Here is a 14,347-nt window from a genome sequence, read left to right on the forward strand (position 1 = left end):
CAATACTGTGATTTAAGAAAGTAAAACTTACTGGTAAAAAGATACCGTTCACCTACCTTTGTTTAGATTTACAAGCAAATAGAATTGCGAGTTGATTGTCAAAGACCTGGAAAGGTATAATGAGGAAAAACTGGTATTTTTTCTAAAACGTAAAGGGACTGTACAATCAATCAGGTTTAATTTTCCACGCAGGCTAGTAAAGTGCATAACAGCTGGCATAATATTAATGGCATAACAGCCAGAGTAGCAGCGTTCTCTGCGAGTAGACTCTTTCTTCCTTTTACTGTTGGGCATGACTCTTTCCAGATTTAGTCTTTTCCTAAAGAGGACTTTTTTGAATTTGAAGGAAAAAAGTTGAATTATCTATATGTCAGCCTAGTAAGAAAAATACATCTTATTTGCAGTTGGATTGTTATACTAACGCAAGTTTCTGCAGAGTGTTATGTCCTTTACAGATGTGTTTCTTTACCTCTCATACAGAAAAATTATCAAAAAAAAAAATATATATATATATATATATATATTCACTGCCTCAGTTTCAAGTGGCATATCATTCTGCATGTATCCAGCAAAGACAAAGAAAGTTTTGGGCGATAGTGTTTTATGACATTATGAAATGATGCACTTAAAATAAAAAATGATTGTGCAGCCCCCCTTTTGAGGAGGAAGAGCATAACCCCGTGCCCAGCCACAAGAAAAGATCAAAAACATGAGAACAAGGGCTGAAAGACTCCAAGGTGCTTGAAAAACAAAGGTAAAAGAAAAAGTTGATCTGCTAGCTGTGAAACATGTCAGTRCCATTTCAAGGTAACATTTCAGCTGTCTTTTAGATCATCAGTGTTTATTGAGCATGATGTTCCCACAAAAGAGAAAACAAATTTAGAAAAGCTAGAGTAGAACATTGTAAACACCTAATGCATTAGTCAGTCGCTCAACCACAGATCAATTTAAATTTTGTCTTTTTGGGTTTCTTTTTATTTCAGTGAGTGTTGTACATTTCAGAAGTTTAGAATATTTAAGCTTATTTCAAGATCAGAGAGAATACMTGATTTCTGAAGACTTCAATATACAAGAGATTTAACTGTTCAGGGTGATTCTTCTAAAACAAAAATACATTTTTTCTGAACTTACTTGTTGATATATTGTCACTTAAAATAATAGTAATCCTAAGTTTGACCATAGCAAAAACAAAATTTAAAATTTCGATGATCTTATTCTCCCTGTGCACATAAAGTCTAGTACAGGCAACATATTTACCACATATTCAGGGAGGTTTTTTTCCCCCATAGAATTAATTAGTCTTTATAAATAGAGCTATCTAAAAGGAAATTTCTCTCCTTTGACAGGAAAAAAAGGTAGAGGTACATCAGCAGAGAACATTGTGAGTCTTTGCACTTGCACGCCTGTAGTTCTTTTATCTTCATTGTTTTTCGGTCTCCAAAATCTAGTGGTCCCTAGATTGCTTTTTGAGCTCCCACTTGCCTCAGACAAGCCATTCTGTCCAGCAGGAATCCAAAATAGTTGGTCTGAAAGGCAAATACTTGATCTCTGTGTTATGRATGACAACATTTCTCCTTACCTTTATAAAGTAAAAAGCCAGGAAAGCATAGCACTTTGAACTTTATTCACAGAATCATGCCGTGCTTTAAGTTGGAAGGTAGCTCTTGGAGACATCTGGTCCAATCTTGGCCCAGAGCAGAGCCAGCTTAGATTAGATAGCTCAGGGCCTTTTYCAGTTGAATTTTGATTATCTGTAAGGACAGAGATTTCACAACCTTTCTGGGCAGCTTGCTCCAGGACTTGACCTCCTTCCCCCTGAAAAAGAATTTCTTTGTATCTGATGGGTATTTCCCATGCTGCCTATTCCCATTGCCTCTCATCCCACCTGCATGCATCTCTGAGAAGAGTCTTGTTCTGACTTCTCTGCATCCTCCTGTTAGGTAGCTGGGACGGCAATAACATCTTCCCTGAGCCTTCTCTTTCTAAGGCTGAAAAAAGGCAATTCTCAGCCTTTCTTTGTAAGCCATGTGCTCTAACCCCCTAATCTTCTTGCTGGCCTTCCACTGTGCTTGCTGCAGTACAGCAATGACTTTCTAKTGCTGGGAAGCCCAAAACCAGACACTCTGCTCCAAATGTGGTCTCACAAGTCCCAGCCAGGGGGAAATAATTGCTTCCTTTGATGTGCTGGCTACTCTTGCTAACATAACCCAGTATGTGGTTGATCATCTTTGCTGCAAGGGCACCCTGCTTCAAGAAAAAATGGACTACAGAGGAAAAGGAATAGMTCAAACACCTGAAGAAAACAATGGACCTTTCGGCCTGTTGCTTATTGATTCAGATCTGTCTGAATCTTATCAAATCTGTTTAGAGGCAACCTCTGTTGGATGACTATTTAGTACCATATACAAAATGAGCAGTCAGTTTAAGACTTCCCCCCACACTCCATTTCATTACATTCATTATTAATGACAAGACAGCAGAATCTGRAAGCTGCGTAGATCCTATCAAGATTATTATTCCTAATGTAGAATATCCTTTACTTGTTAATGTGCCCATATACTTAAAAAAAAACCCCAACAAAGTAGGAGCAAGAACGTGATTTTATTTATTTCTATTTTATAGAAGGTATGACCTAGCACACATTCTCTTTGTATCAATCATTTATGTTTCACTCTAGGAAGTAACTTACTTTTAAAGTCTCTCTAGCTCATAAGCAGTGAGATGGAACACACAAACATACTGTTTTGATTTTATGGTGGGCTTAGGAGAGTAAATTGGTGTACAGAAAAGTACATTTCTTRATGTACTTTTCTTTAAAAGTATGCTTCTGTTTCCAAATTTAGGGACTATGTATAGTTAAATTGTCATCACCCCAAAACTACGTGGTGTTTTATGCAATAGCTTTTAACACTAGAGACTGAAGCAGTCCAAAGATCACGGTCTTGAACTCAGATCCTCTTTTTCATCGATAGGAGCYTACTGCTCTGGTTTGCATAGGCTCATTTTTGGTTCTGTTCTTGCAAACTTTGGAAGATTGAATGGAAAGTACCCCCCTACTCCAACTGTTTGGTGCTTATGGTTGTCTCCTGAARGTCATGAGGTCAAACGGATGAGGCTGAACTCACTGCAGGAGAGCAGAGCAGGCTGGATGGAGTGAGATTTGATGTGCTCTGCTCTCACTGTCCAGCCATCTTTTTCCCAGCCCATGAATATTTTGTTGTTGCTGTTGCTTTTTCCTTAGATTCAAGGAAGAGCCTTCAGGCATAAAAATTCGGGGTTCTGAGCTTCATGTGTGCCAGGCAAAACTGCCAAGCTTGGACAATGTCTGAATATACTGAGGGAAAACCGAAGATACTGAGTGAAAGCAATGTTGGTATGTTGGGGGGAATCAGTTCCCATCCGAGTCTTATCTTGGCTGTGCTATTGCAAGATTGTCCTTTCAGCTGAATTTAAATATTGAGATCCCTTCTGTGATCTTTCAGATTTCTGGCACCTTTAAGAAGAAGCAGTAGAGCTTTAGCACCAATGATCTGAACAACAGCTAAAAAGACAAAATGCAGTATTCCAGAATATCTAGCAGTTCAGCTGGAGGAAAGTTTCTAAGCAATCTGCAATTTGTCTTGTGCTCTGTTTAAATTACTGAATGCCACTTTGAAGAAAGTTGTGTTTTAATGACAACTTTGGTGCACATGTAAGTGCTTGATGCCTTGTGAGTTGAGACTAAGAGGCCAGATTATTTTTTATTTTACATACAGGAAATTAATGAAGGATCATCATTTAAGTTTACAGAGTAACAAATAGAAGCACTCCATTTTCCTTTTCTGTTTATCAGCCTCATGTATTAGCTGCTTCTATACAAATGCAGTTGAAAAAAAAAATACATCTAAACTAGATACATTGATTTTTTTTCTTATATACTTAGTTTGTGAAGATTCATTACAAGAAATCATTGATGCTCAGAAACTGAGTATGAACGTGTGCATGTAGTACAATTAACAATATAGCTATGACTTTGATTAGTTGTTTTGCATACAGCAAGGCTACTGAAGCCTGGTTACCTGTGGGTTTATGTGCTGTATCTCTTCAATAATTATGCAGCTGCAAGAAGCCTAATTCTTGCTCCTCCCTCCACACCATTTTACAATCCTGGCTGAGCTAGAAGTAGCATGAAACATGGTTAATCCAGACTGGTTTGCCTCCCTCTATACTCGTTTGACTTGGCAGCTGAGTCTGCAGGTAGAATAYAGAACCAGTAAATTTTTAAGGACTGCAAATTGTTCGTGACATAAGATGATCTCTAACTAAAAAGTTGAAGAAGGTGCTTGCCTTATGAGCAGATTATAGTCTTCTTCATTTTGAGGTTCCTTGCACTTTGCTTGGAAACATGTAGTTTTTAGTCTGATTTTTGTATAGTGATTTCTCTGTGTATAGTTTGAAATGAGCTTTRCAGTTGTTTGGCTTTGAGACACTGTATGTATCTGAGTGCTGCCACATCACAAGCTTGTAAATGGAGTGTGTCCTTGCATTAATTTCTGAATTCTCCTCCTTTCCAGATTTTGGTGTACCCTTAGTACATATATGCATATATGCAACCATGTACACTTAACCTAAGAATCTCTGATCTTTGACCAGTCTCAAGACTTTGTTTTTAATAGGCTTTTTTTTAAAATGCATTTCAATAGATACTTACATAAATATTACCAGGTATGCTAAATTTTTCTAATGAGTTTCAGTGAATCAACAGAGTTCACTTCAAGATGAGTGGGTTCTACAATTTCACAAAACTTTGACTCAAGGAGGGGGAAAAAACACTTTTCTCACGCTGCTAGCATATCTCATCTCAGCTACTTCCACCTTTGCTGTACAGCTGTGCTACGTGGCTGATTCCCATTTCTTTAGAAGATGTGTTGAATTAACTATGCAATGCATTTATGCCTCAGGATAAATTCTTTTCCAAAGCACACTGCAGGAAGATTTTAACTGAAGTGGAGAATAAAATTTTTATGAATTGGGACTTGAACGCTCAAGTACTGTAATACACTTTGAACTAATTTCGTCTTTAAATACAGATAATGAATCCACTTCAGCTTGTATTCAGATAAGAAATGTCAATCATTCTATATAAACATAAGAATCTGTATAAAATGGGTGACTTGTACAATTTTATCTTGGCTCAGATATTTCTGACATGGTTTAAACTAGATAATTAAGGAGGTATACCGATATAAGTGATTTGGGACAAGTTTTGCTGTGTATTGCAGGAAAACACAACTTACAAAACACTGTATTATTACTCACTGTAGATATTTGCATTCAGAAAAGCCTATATTTTAAAAGCTGTCATGAAACCCCAACTGTGAAAGCCAAGTAGGATGCATTAAAGATTGTGAAATGCTCTCAGGCTTTTGGGGATCTGGTCATCGCTAGACAGACCTGGCCTTGGTTCCCAGGCGCAGGCTGGAGTTGCTCCATACAGGGTCCCCTGTATTTTGGGGCAGATAGACATTAGTGTGTTTCATCAGAGTATCAAGATGCTGTTCAGCAAATAATAATAATAATAAATACTATTACTATTTGGAGTTTTGACTAAATTGAGGTGTTGGAAAAAAATGCATGTTTTCTTTGGTATTTTAGTTTATTCATATTGTTTCATAGGAAATTTAACCTCTTATTTACCCAAGTTTTTAATGTGCTAAGTCTTTCCAGTAATTTGCTGCGAAATGTCTGTTACTCCATGGAAGTATTTTCTTTCTCGTACAATGTGTCATTGAACCATTCTCAAATTCCCTGTCCTAACTGCAAGACTGAGTTTGCATGGATGGAGCTGAGCAGGATAAAGTTTAACAGGTTCCACTTTACTGACAAAATTTGCTTTTGTCCACTGTAACAAATGTAATCAGATGGTATATAAATAGAGAACTGTATTGAAAAAAATAAATGGAATGCATGTCATCGTTTGCCTGTTTCCAGAAGTGGGGAAGTTCATGGGTGTTTACAAAACCCAGGTTTTGACTGCAGAAAACAAGAAAACGAGCGAGCGGTTAGTGTGCCAGGTCTGCGTTCTGCACAAAAGCTCTCAGATAACGGCCTAGGTGGGAAATGCCCAGATATTTAAAACCCTTTTGCTTTTTGTGGGGGGAGTTTCTGTTGTTTTCCCCCCTCCTTAGTGGGTCCCGGGGAGGGCCAGTGTCTTTCCGGCGCTGCAGCAGTGGGGGACGCAGCTGAAAGCGGCTGCGGCTCTGTGTCGCGGGCGCCCGGGTAGCGCGGCCGCGTATCCGAGAGCATCCTGAGCGCTTTCCCTAATTGCTTTGATGATCGCTTTCACCTGGAGGAAGAGGTACCGCGAGCCCCGTAGCCTGGGAAATAATTGTGTGCCGGTCTTGGYGCAGCTGATTTTATTATGCATGTGTTTTCCGACAGTTGCGAGAGGCGATCAAGGCTGGCAAAGGTGTGACTTCTGCTATCGACCTGTGCCGTTACCACGGAAACAGAGCGCTGGCGGCCCTGGAGAGCTTCCCGCCCTCGGAGGCCAGAGCTGCTTTAGCGAACATCGTGCGTGCCGTGACCAGGTTCTCCTGACGCGCCGCCGGCGCGCGACGGAGCCGCCGCTTGCTCGCCCGCCGCGAACGCGGAAACTTCAGCCCCCTCGTTCCTGCTGCAAGCGCCGCGGTCAAAATTAGGAGACGGAAAAAAAAAAAAAAAAAAAAAGGTCGAGCTGCTTTCACTTGTCACGCCAGCAGCACACTTGAGGCCGCACCGGTAGAAATAATTAATGAGACTCGCTTCTGTGCCCTCAGCAAATGGCCAGGAAATCAGGCCGTATTGATTGGGCGCGGGCCGGGATGGCGCCAGGGCGGAGGAGGCCTGCGGTTTTCCTGCGCGCGCCAGCCGGGGCCRGGCAGCGCCGGGGCTCCCGGGCAGCACTCGTTCCCCCGCTCCTCCAGCCCGAAGGGGCAGTTCAGGGAATTAACGGGGAGGGTGGGAAAATCCCGAGTCGGTCTGCACGCCCTCTTGTCTCCTCCACGCTGTTTTTTTTTCATGCATTCAAATATAAAACTGCTCTGTGCTTTCGGTAGTTGAGAAACTTGCTGAGAAAATGTGTCAAGCCTGGTAAGTAGGAGCTTTAAAATTTTTAATCAAATATTAATTTGGCTCTGTTAAGYGGCTGCCCGGGTTTTTATACTGCGTGTATAAAATATATTTTGCTCTGGGTCAAAGAATGAGATTTTTCAGCCCTCTGGGGGGAGGGAACGTGCTTCCCTCGCATCGAGCAGTTTGTATCAGCACAACCTCACATGAAATAACTCCCTAGATTTGTGACACTTACTTTCATTTAAGCCAAATAAATGTTAATTTGAAAGGCTGAACRTCAGCCTGTGGCTGAAAGGAGCAAGGCATGGTCTTCTGTGAGTACAGTCTTTCACCATKCTGAGTAAAATGCAAAATACTGGAGTAGTTTTTAACCTTAGTGTGTTGGATTTTAAAGCCGCAATTACAGAGAGCCTGTAAGGTGTATGAGAAGCCTGCAATTTGACACCGTCTCTGTTTTGTTCATAGGAGATGATTTTTGTGGTTTGCACGCGTGCAATCTGAGCCCGTCGTTGACAAGAAGGCTGAGTTTACATAAATGATCTAGATTGAGACTCAGCTACCTTTCTTCCTTCTGTGGTGTAATTACAGCCCAATCTGGAGACAGCTAGCACAGCAAACAGATTTCATTACAGCGTTCGCTCAAACACTAAGTGGAGTTATTTCTGTTAAATTCTTTCCTGCCTCCTTCTCTCCCTGCAACTCCTTCCCCCTCAGACCAGCGTGTGGCATTCCACTGAAATGCAAAATATAAATAAAAACTGTGTCTTCTAAAAATACACTGTATAATGTACATACTATTCTGTGTAATATGTCTATATTATACGATATATTATATGTATAGTAAGTACGCTTGAGGTACAATCTGTGCATGGGAGCAGGGTCCAGCACTCAGGTCTCGCTTTGTTTTGGAGAGTGTCTGCAACCCCAGCCTGCAGCTTGCTTGCACGCTGTCCTCCATGCCTGCCCTGGCACATTCCCTCTCTTCCTGAGAGCCTGGCGCCGCTGCCTGTGTCAGTGCTATCGCTGCAGTACGAAGGCTGGAGACAGAGAAGCACGGAGAAGTGTGGGTTTGCCCACGCTAGCAGTTCCGTGCTAGCAGAACTTCAGGGGACTTCCCAGGTGAAAATGCGCGGGGGGCTGATAAAGTAAATAGCACGCTTGAATGTAAATATCTAAATTCAACCCAAGTCATATTTTAGACAGCTTTTTTTGGATTTTGTTTTCACGCATTACGTTGACTAGGAGCCTTACTGTTGTCTTTATCTTGTATCTACACTTAAGCGCTTTATAATGGTTTAGGACTGCAGTAMGTTTGGATCTGCTGGAGATGTTCTGAGCCACCTCACCTCAGTTATGTGAAAGAAATAGCAAACATTGCAAAACTCTGTACCCTGGTTTATTTTTTCATGAAAGTACAATTTTTCTATTTGTACTTTTTACTAATAAAGGCAAATCAGCAAAAATAAATGATAGTAATTGTTTGTTTTTGTCAGCTGAAAGTTTTGATCTTGCTTTATAGTATTATTTAACTTGGATCAGAAAAAAAATCCCAAGGGAATTGTCCCTTACTGATACTGTCAATTAACTTGGTATTTAAGATATTTGCCAGAAATTCCTGAGAATTTGGCATCTTGATTCCTCCATATAAAATATAAACAAAGTATTATACTTCTCTGTTAAACTCTGGGTGAATTAATCACTGCTGGGTGCTAATGTGCTCCCCACACCATATACACATTCTGAGCAGTGGAAGATTGTTTTTTGTTAGTTTTGTTTTTGTTTTGTTTTTTTTTTTTTAATCTCTTTGATTCCTTCTCTCCACCCACGTCTCTAAGGCCTTTGGTCTGAGCAGTGGCTGAGGAAGGAATTCACTCCATTAGCTTTAGTCATCCAAGTGGTGTGGGTTTTTCAGCTGTCATAGAGAAGTAGGTTCTTAATAGATGATGATGGAGAGCAAGAGCCTGCCCCGGGTGCTCTGAGTTGGCCTTTGGAGGAATCACCCCCTTTCTTGAGGAACGTGGACTCCCCGTCTAAGCGCCTGAAATTGATGCTCTGAAAGCCAGCGTTGCAGAGCCTCTGTTCCAAATCAAACAAATAAATTATTAAGTTATCAGTTAAATAAAGCAGTTTAGTTTGTGGCAAAAGAAAGTTATCGTATATCATTCATGTGTTTGGATTCCAGAAAAAGAGGAATAACCATCTTCATGGTCTTYTGCTTTTTTTCATTTTGTAAATTTTGTAATGGCCAAAAACTGTCAGAATGTACAGCAATTAAAGGCCTTTTAGGGAGTTGGGTTTGTTTTTTAGCAAAGCTAGGGACATAGGCACATTCCATACCTTGCATTTTGGAGGGGCTTTGGCATGGACAATCACAGCCAATTTTTGTATCTGCTTTTCCTTACTGTGTCCCATACTTCAAACCAGGAAACCTCTCGATGAAAGRTATCTATAAGCTGCTTCTCTGAACTTTTTTATCCTAGGTATTATATTGCTGGACCATTCTATAGGTGTGGAAAATACACAAGGCCCCCATTTTCTCATTAAACCAAAATAAATTCATCTCCTGCAAAAAGCACAGCTGTAATGGTTAGAATGGCTGTTCCATAGGTATGCTATGGAAAGTCAGGTAACTGCTAGACTTGTATTTCCAGCTCCACAACTGTGATAATACTTGGGGAAAGCTGCAAAGCTTCATTTTTAATGTTTGGAAAATAGCACAAGGTACATAGAAGGATAGAAATGTTGGCTGGAAGGGACTACTAAAGGTCACCTAGTCAAATCTCCCATTTGCACTAGGACTGTTGCCAGACCTAAGTCAGGTCTTGAAAGCCTCCAAGGATGGTGTGTCCTCAGGCTCCCCACGCAGCCTGTCGTAGTGCCACACTGCCTTCCTCGTAAAAGCCTTTGCCTGATGTCCACTGTGAAGCTCCCTTGCCGCAGCCAAAACAGCCCTAGCTCCCCAGGTCTCTTCTCGTGGCCACGTGCACTGGGCCCAGATGGCCTGGGCAGCCCTCTGYGGACCCGCTCCGCTTTTGCAGCTTCTGTTTTGGGCTAGGAGCCCAAAACAGGCCACTTCAGGAGCAGCCTCGCGGGAGCGGTACAGCGGGCAGTAACTCAGCTGCAGCAGCCAGCGGTGCTTCTCCTGATGTAGCCCAGTACACAGCTTGCCTTGTTTGCAATTAAGCGTGCGCAGCTGGCTCGTATTCAACTTGCATCCAACTTGACAGAAGTTGTTAAAAGACTTGAAAGTTCTCATTAGTTTAATGAAAACATAAAAAAGCATTTTCTGGAGCAGCCGGGGAACGAGTGCTTCTTTCCCCCGACTGGGTTAAAATTGACAGATAGGACTCCTCAGGAGTAAACCTTGCAGTGAAATCTTTCTACTTTTTTCTTTCTTCTGAGCGGATAGTGTTCATATTTTCATCAACGCAAAAGGTGAAGCCGAGCAACTGTGTCATGTTGCAAATTTTGAAGGAAATGAGTGGCTTCTGGGTCAGATCACTAGCTGTCACTGCTCTCTGTCATCAACTAGTCCCATCTCACAAAAATAAGAGGCATCAGCCTTGTTTTATTCTTTGTAGTCTTCAAGGTGCTTTAACTGTGCAATGTCTAATAAAAACCAAAGAGCTGGAGCTTTTCAGTCCCTCAAAGCAGTTCAAAGAGAAGAGTATTTCCAGTTCTGAAAGTCATGTGGTCTGACAGCCTCTGCACTGAACTCCCTATTTTCCTTACAGAAATGGGGCCCTAAAATGCAGTAATTAATTTACCAGCATTCATGTTTCGCTTTTAGAGCAAACCTGTTTTTCCAAACTTAAAAAAAAATAATCACTAAGCTAAGTAACCAAGAAGGCAAAGCACAACGTTGGCCACAAGCTGCGAAACAGAGAAGAGGGTGGCAAACAGCTTGGCAATCAATAGACCAGACCTTCCTGCCATCACCTTTGTCCATATTTGCAGGCACTCACAACGTGCAACACTGCCCCGGTTGCCTTCCGGTGCTTCCAAAGTCGCCCTGGCCTGCGCGAGCCACAGGAATGCTCGGGCTCCCCCGTGTGTAGAAGATCCACTCTCTGAAATACTTGATGCTGACTTCTATTCCTTCCCTCGCTTCAAAATGCTTTGTGTCAGCATTCAGCTCTTGAGGAAAGGGGGCCTTTTTCTCCAAAATAAAAACAGCAAGGTGACGCCTTACTAAATCCTGAAGCAGCAATATAAAGCGGGGTACAGCTGGCTTCATGTGATGAAATGTTAGTCTGTTGCAGTAGAAAAGAAGGATTATATCATACGAAATTGTTTCTCTTAGCTAATAGGGACAGACAGGCAGTAATAATTAAAACTTTTTTTGCAGATTTACCTGTTTTTAAAGAAAATTTAGCTTGAGGGCTATCAATTCGATCTCAGTTTGATATGTTTTCTTAGCACAACTGCAATTTTGCAGCAATAGTATTATAACAAGTCTTACTTAAAAAATAGCTTCAGTCTGTCCTGCTTTGCCTTCCTCCCTTCACTCTTTCCCCTAAATAATCAAGGATTTAATATTGCTAAAAAGCATTATTATTAGAACAATGGTCAGAATTTTCAGTTTAAAAGTTGTACATAAAAGTCAGTATTTTTACTTGCATCACATGCAGTATCTTGAAATAAGATTTTATATATATTTATATATATATATATATATATATGTGACTTTGGCATTTACAGCAAATGATTTGCCTCAACTGCAACCGCAATATTCACATTTTAGCAGTTATTAAATGTTGTCAAATTATAAAAATGAAATGTTATGTAGAAGTAATTAGGGAAAATCTGAAACAATTACCAATAGATTAGATTACTTTTTTTCCCCTAGAAAAACATAAACACTTGTTTTAAAGAGCTTTACTCTCCAGATATGAGGGTGAGGCTGTATGTGATTGGCTTCTCCGAAGCAGAGCATGATTAGGAAATGAAGCATTTTTCCCTCTTGGCTGGTTTTGATGAAAGCTTTCCAATTTGCACATTGTGTTTGAACATTTCTTCATTCATAGCATGTGCCCATCATAAACTGTTTTCTGTTTGCAGCATTTCAGCTGTACTATTTATAACCTAGTTGAACAATGCTAACTAGAGGCAGTAAAAGGTGTGTATTTCATATGCAAATCACTAGCAATAATTTTGTACAATTACACTTAGTTGCTTGCATCATTATGTTCAGCACCAACATAAAAAATGGATTTAGCAGGAGAACATTACATTAAAAAAGTCTTCCTTAGTGAGACTTCCCTTTAATAAGGCATTTTTTTGTTGTTTTTGTCAACTTGTGGAAGTTAACATATTAACATCTTATATCAATGTACAAAAACTATGAATACCCCTTCCTCTGCTCATATGCTGTATCTTCACAAGTTGTAGATGGCTTGTATATATGCATATGCTATGATAAGATATCTTATCTTTGCAGGGAGATAAGTAGGGCTTTAAAATCTAGTATTTCTTGAAGGCTATTGCTACTAAAAATGGTTACATTACCATGATTAGAACTATCTTTAAATAGACTTTTTATGAAAAGTAATTGTTTTCTATCACAGTCTATTGTAGTCATCACCATTAAGCATTTTTTTCTGTTCCTGTTGCAAATCCTTGTTTCCACAGGCTATAATTTTTAGAAAAATTGATCCAAATTAAATTTTCCATTTCAAAGCTCAATTTATTTTCTGTTGGATGAAATATATTCACTTTTCAAAAATGTGACTCCTCTCAAACTCATTACTGTAGTTTAGATTAAAGCATCTAGCTCCTTTTTTGCACAAACTCAGACAGAATGGCTTGTGTCCACCCACAGAGTAAGAAGAGCTGTCCAGTAGCAGTAGCAAGAGTAAAGAAAGAAAAGGCATTATCATTAGCTACCTCTAAGACAGCAACGTTTGTAAAACAAAATTAGTAACATGATGTCTGTGATAGAAGCAGTTTGGACTCAAAAAAGCTAGAAAGACCATTTCAGGTTCTGAATCAAGAGGATTCCTGCCATAAAGACTTCTACAGTCTGAATACTGCTACTCCCATTTAAAAAAAGTTTTTACTAGGAAAAAAAGAGTTTTCTACATTGCTTACCAAAATCAATTTATTTWAATATTGTTGCAAGTATTTGAACTGAGATCCCTTATGAGGTATGAAACAATGCAACAGGTAAAATGTTTTTTTCTTTCTATGGTGGGCAGGATATGGGGCAGTGTTCACATCCACGAGGAAGAGTTTGCATTTTCCTGGGAGATGTGGACACCTTTGCAAAAAAGGACTTCTCAGGCTATAGTTAGTTGTTTTGTATGTAACACAGCGTTTTGAAAAGCAGACCTTTATGGGATAAATGTTGGGTCATTCACAGTTACTTACAGTGCAGATAATACAATGACTGTGCATTAAGTGAGCATTACTTTTTTTTTTTTTTTTTAATGCAAAGCTGTGAGGTAGCATACAATGGCACGGATCTTGGCTGAACTTAGGTATAGTAAAGAGAACTCAAGATTTCATTGCCAAGAGATTAAGAGCAGCTTATGTTTCCAAGATTGAAATTGCTCAAATCTGTCAGTTTTTAACTGTTATGGATGCAACTGATGTATAAGTGAACTGCTGCGGCAGAGAAGGAGATTTGAGATTGCTCAGTGGGTCGGTTACTCCATTCTCAAAGCTCCTTTACAGTTCTACTCTACTCCATCTTCCACTGAAGCTTTGACCTGATTTTTATTTTAAGCTCTTATACCAAGTTCTCCTTCCTCTGGTGCTCATCTCTTACAAATCTGCTGTCTTAGTGGTAAGCTCTGGTGGTACTTTAGGCTAGAAAAGTTTTATATATATATGTGTGTGTGTGTGTGTGTGTGTGTGTGTGTGTGTATGCATATAATGAATGTTCAAATCTCATCAAAACTTTTTTTTCTATGAGCTAAACTCTTGAGTGCAAGATTTGCAACCTACAAATACTTGGAGATGAAATGACTTGTTTTTCAAATCCAAAGTGCTACATTAATTCTGTATTTTGATATTCTTGATATTCCTCAGACAGCAAGCAAGACTGTTAAGATATTTCTTGCCTCTCTTTGTGAAGTCTAGCTAAATAGCAATTTTGAAAAGTTTCCAACAGCAGCTATCATTGTACCTAAGAACAAGATGCGATGTTGTTATAAAATAAAATAAAAAAAACAGAATATCATATAACAATTTTGCTTCTGAGAAAAAAACCTGCAATTATATTAACTGGCACTCTAAACAACTGTCTCCCAAC

The 14,347-nt window shown here is 39.7% G+C and overlaps 1 protein-coding gene across 1 annotated transcript in view; it reads left to right on the top strand.

Annotated features, from left to right (window-relative positions):
* The window catches only part of PDSS2 (decaprenyl diphosphate synthase subunit 2), a 125,732-nt gene extending 117,173 nt beyond the window's left edge, over positions 1-8,559 (top strand). Inside the window, exon 8 of the mRNA XM_085306912.1 lies at positions 6,421-8,559. Coding sequence (XP_085163038.1) covers positions 6,421-6,579 — 159 coding nt within the window. The 3' untranslated portion in view covers positions 6,580-8,559. The remainder of the gene's footprint in view (positions 1-6,420) is intronic.
* The last annotated feature ends 5,788 nt before the right edge of the window (positions 8,560-14,347 follow it).

This window comes from Rhea americana, unplaced genomic scaffold (assembly GCF_003343005.1).
Source record: "Rhea americana isolate MKP2758 unplaced genomic scaffold, rheAme1 scaffold_25, whole genome shotgun sequence".
Lineage (NCBI taxonomy): Eukaryota > Metazoa > Chordata > Aves > Rheiformes > Rheidae > Rhea > Rhea americana.